The sequence below is a fragment of the Patiria miniata genome, unplaced genomic scaffold (assembly GCF_015706575.1).
Source record: "Patiria miniata isolate m_02_andy unplaced genomic scaffold, ASM1570657v1 HiC_scaffold_6, whole genome shotgun sequence".
NCBI lineage: Eukaryota > Metazoa > Echinodermata > Asteroidea > Valvatida > Asterinidae > Patiria > Patiria miniata.
Window position 1 is genome coordinate 8210285 of NW_024037073.1, and position 4098 is coordinate 8214382.

A 4098-nucleotide genomic window follows, 5' to 3' on the forward strand; every position below is an offset into this window, starting at 1 on the left:
GTTTTGGGGAACATAGGTATGCACCCCGCCCAGAGACAAGAAAATGGTAAATGAATATCTCACATCAGAAAAAAAATCGCTTCCTTTAAAGCATAAAAAACATGCGCCCACCACAAACCCCGTCAGGTCATCGCCGGCAGTTTTAACGTCTTTCTCAATTAGAAAAATCTTCACTGACTCAAAATTTAGGGTAATAATAACAATACTGTACAATTTGATTAATCACCATTTATAGTACCCCTTCCGGCATGAAAGTCAAGCCCCTCCCTCGCTTCATAAATTTCACATGCTGCTGATGGTTTCTCCAACTGTTGGCAAAAAATCGCCTCTCCTGATCCCTTCCCCTAAAATGGTAAATCTTTCATGGGCAACAGTACTATTTATCATTTTATTTACCACCACCTGCACATGCATCTTTTAACGCACTGTCCACTGTGAGCTTTAACTTACCACTTATTCGGCAAACTCTGGAAACAGAGTTCAATTTGTCTTTGTTTTGAAATCAATGGTGCTCGTGTCATCCATGACTAAAGAGATGCAAATAAGACATCAATAAAAAGCTGATGAACTACCCAGATGGAGCCACTTTGACAGCGTTCAAGTTCATAACTTTTACACATTAGCAAGCCCGTTATTTTTGGATTACAATTTTTCTTTAAAATACAACCTGAATTATGTTCTTTTACCTGTAGTCTATTATTCTAATATCTGTTTTTGTTGTTAAGTTTTGGATGTTTCTGTCAAACTCACACAAATGAGCACGGAACAAATGAATATTTACCATGTATGGAATGATGACAAGACTACACATGAGCGAGACTGAAGACATCACCAATGACACATTCACGCCGACACTTGTCTGGATTGGATCGTGGTCATTCGTTAGTACTTTGTCAGCCTCCGTTGTGCCTTTGAAGTTAAATATAAGACACATGATTTAATTGTTGCACACATGTGTTTCAACCATTTCGCTTATTCCGCATCTCACTCGCGACCACCGTACGTATTTCACTACTTTCACCTTCCTTTTCCCTCTTTTCACTTGGACTGGATTCCAACGGCTTGAACTAGTAAAAATATAATTTCTAGTGACATTTACTCAATCGAGAAAGCATGTTCACTTTAGTTTCTACAGGATTTTCCCCCACGTTTTTTTTTTCAACCTGAAGTTAGAGCGATTTCCACACTAAATCGTCCGAGTCCCCAGAGAGGATGCAGAACCTACCAGTATTTTCATGAGTTGCCGTCATGTCACGAGTTGCTATTGTGACATAAATTGCCGGTGTGCCATCAGTTGCCGTTTTGGTAAGGCGTACCCTCGTGTGAGTTCTGTTTCCCACAGCAACACCCACTGCCTCGCACACGTATTCCGCATCATCGTCTCCTGAAGGAACTTGGATTGATGCTGAAGTTATATACGTCAAGCCTGATTGAGTAGGGAAAACAAGTACAGGCAGATTCGGTTAAAACGAGACGAGGCAAGTCTAGTAAAGTTGGTCCGAGAGCGCACAAAATTATATGTAATTGATTAAGAATTACTCATTCACTCTTATACTTACACGAAGTCTTTTCGTGTATCTAGGATTTAGCCTATTCCATGCCTTTGCGGGAATATCCTATACAATAGCACTGCCCCAAGTGAGTCAGCATGTCAGTCAGCCGGTGAGTCAGTCACTCAATTAAAGGCTGGTCTTCTTCTGGAACCAGCACAAATACTATGTTTCATCCGATAGTTTGACAACAATTAATAACTCTCGTTTTACAATAGGACAGAGTTAAGTTACGGTGAACTAATTTGGACACTAGCACTTAAAAAAAGTTAACCATATGTGTTTTCAAGGGGTCTGTTTGACCAGTAAAGGTAAGCTTTTTTCAAAGTTGTTCCCTACGAAAGCCCGTTAGTGCCAACATTTTTTTTTGGGGGGGGGGGGGGTTGGGGGAGGTTTTTTTTTGGGGGGGGGGTTTGGGTTTTTTTGAAATTGTTTTCTTTTGGGGGGAATTGTTTTTTTTTTCTTTTGACACTTTACGAAACGAAGGTTTGGTACGCGAGCATTGCCGTACTTCATGTCCATAATGTACAAGAACGATTTCAGGCCATAGCGGAAGTGCCGTTTCTTGGTCCATGGTTTCATAAAGGCCGCGCAGTCTATTTTGAGTAACTTTTGAAAAAAATTGTGTTTGTATTTTTTCTTTTCTTTTTTGGAATTTTTTTTTCTTTTTACCTACCTGCCGTCAGCGGCGTCCTTCCCCTGAGTAGTCTGGTTCCAGATTCATCAGGAATAGTCAAAATCTTTCGGTCTGGGAACCAGACTACTCAGGGGAAAGGCGCCGCTGACGGCAGGTAGGTAAAAAAAATTCCAAAAAAAAAAACATTAAAAAAAAAAATTACAAAAAAAAAAAAAGTCAAAAATTTTTTTTTTTTAAATTCCCCCCCCCCAAAAAAAAGTCCCAAAAAAAAAATCCAAAAGTTACTCAAAATAGACTGCGCGGCCTTTATGAAACCATGGACCAAGAAACGGCACTTCCGCTATGGCCTGAAATCGTTCTTGTACCTTATGGACATGAAGTACGGCAATGCCCGCGTACCAAACCTTCGTTTCGTAAAGTGTCAAAAGAAAAATTCCCCCCAAAAAAAGTTTTTAAAAAAATCCAAAACAAAATTCCAAAACAAAACAAAAAAATGCACACACACACACACACACACAAAATTCAAAAAAAAAAAAGTTGGCATTAACGGGCTTTCGTAGTTACCCGTGTGAGCCGGTACAATAACAGGCATGATTATTTTGAAAGCATCCAGCACTGTGTATCCATGTGGACTGGCACGGAGCCACCTCAACTCCACGGCAGGTTTGACCTGATCCATGACGCAGGTCAGGTTATGCACCACACTGTCGTGTCTTAATCTCACCTCGCACATGTCTGCATCGTGGTCTTGATTGCAGCCGATGACGGTAGGATATGGACGACTTGGGGAAACTGTTGGTGGAATGACGAGTTGCCAACAAAACATAAAGCTAGAGACTGGCATTAGTCGATAAGGGGAAATGTGTCCGAGACTCCGTAAGACAGAACAAAATTCGGGAACCGAATATCATTTATGTTATAGACCTGGGGTCAATGTCATATAGAGCTAGAGTTGCTAGGCGGAACGCAGGAAATATGTTCTTAGCAAAACAGGTTACCAGCCAATATTCCATGGGAGTGTATTGCTTGTGACTGGTTCTCCTTTTGATTTTTGCTTAACACCTCTTCTTACGTAAAATGTGCTGTTTAGAAGCTCCATGAAATTTCGTCATGAAAATCTACTAGATAATCAAAGCTTGAGTACAAAATGTCCCCAATTATAATTATACATTATTATGTTGTTTTGTTGTAGTTAATTTTAACTATAACGGGATTAAAATCACGAAATGGACTCACCTTTATCTCGAACTTCGACCTTTCCCTCTTCTATCATTTTCAAATGCGGTTTCAACTGAAAGTAGTAGGTTCCCTCATTGGAGGCGTTGACGTTCTCAATGATGAGATTGAACTCATTGTCGATATCATAGACGCCCTCTGGGATCCCGTTTTGGGGAGCCACTCTTCCCAAGAAGTACGAGATGAGCAGGGATGTCCCGCTGATGGTGTCATAGTGCCAGTACATCGCGTCGACGTCACGTGGCGGGATTTGGTGAGATTTGACGAGAGGACACGGTACAATCCCACGATGGCCTCGTTCCAAGAACACGGTTCCATCAGTGTGCGCGTAGACGAATCCGTCTGATACACAATATTGAACAAGACCTGGAACAAGAAATGATATCTAATTTTATTAATTATCATATTGCTCTCTTTTTTTTTGCTAAGCGTGTTTCAATGGACGATGTAGTTAGGAGTTCCCGAACGGTAGGCCCATCATTCACAACTGCTTTTATTTAATGGCCCCGTGAAGTGAATATTGCTTGGAAACATATTTTATGTTACTTTCTTATCCTCTTAATATGAAACCCATATAAAAACTAAAAATGGACATCCCTTTTTGGTTACCACATTGGAAAGTGCAATTCTTTCAACGAAAAAAAATTCCCATGCGTTTCCAGACAACTTGGGCGT

The 4098-nt window shown here is 40.5% G+C and overlaps 1 protein-coding gene across 1 annotated transcript; it reads right to left on the reverse strand.

Moving 5' to 3' along the window:
* Window positions 1-294: 294 nt before the first annotated feature.
* On the reverse strand, window positions 295-3742 carry LOC119742431. The gene is made up of 4 exons (XM_038218348.1): window positions 3424-3742; window positions 2912-2979; window positions 1226-1426; window positions 295-909 (listed from the first exon to the last, which is right to left on the reverse strand). The coding sequence occupies exons 1-3, from the start codon at window positions 3647-3649 to the stop codon at window positions 1421-1423; spliced, it is 300 nt and encodes a 99-aa protein (XP_038074276.1). The 5' UTR covers window positions 3650-3742; the 3' UTR covers window positions 295-909; window positions 1226-1420.
* Window positions 3743-4098: the final 356 nt, after the last annotated feature.

Excerpts from the sequence above, each read along its gene's own strand:
- LOC119742431 (XM_038218348.1), bottom strand. The coding sequence starts at position 3,649 with ATGTACTGGCACTATGACACCATCAGCGGGACATCCCTGCTCATCTCG. Across the intron at positions 2,980-3,423 it reads GGTCGAAGTTCGAGATAAAG|TTTCCCCAAGTCGTCCATAT; the intron begins GTGAGTCCATTT and ends TTCCACCAACAG.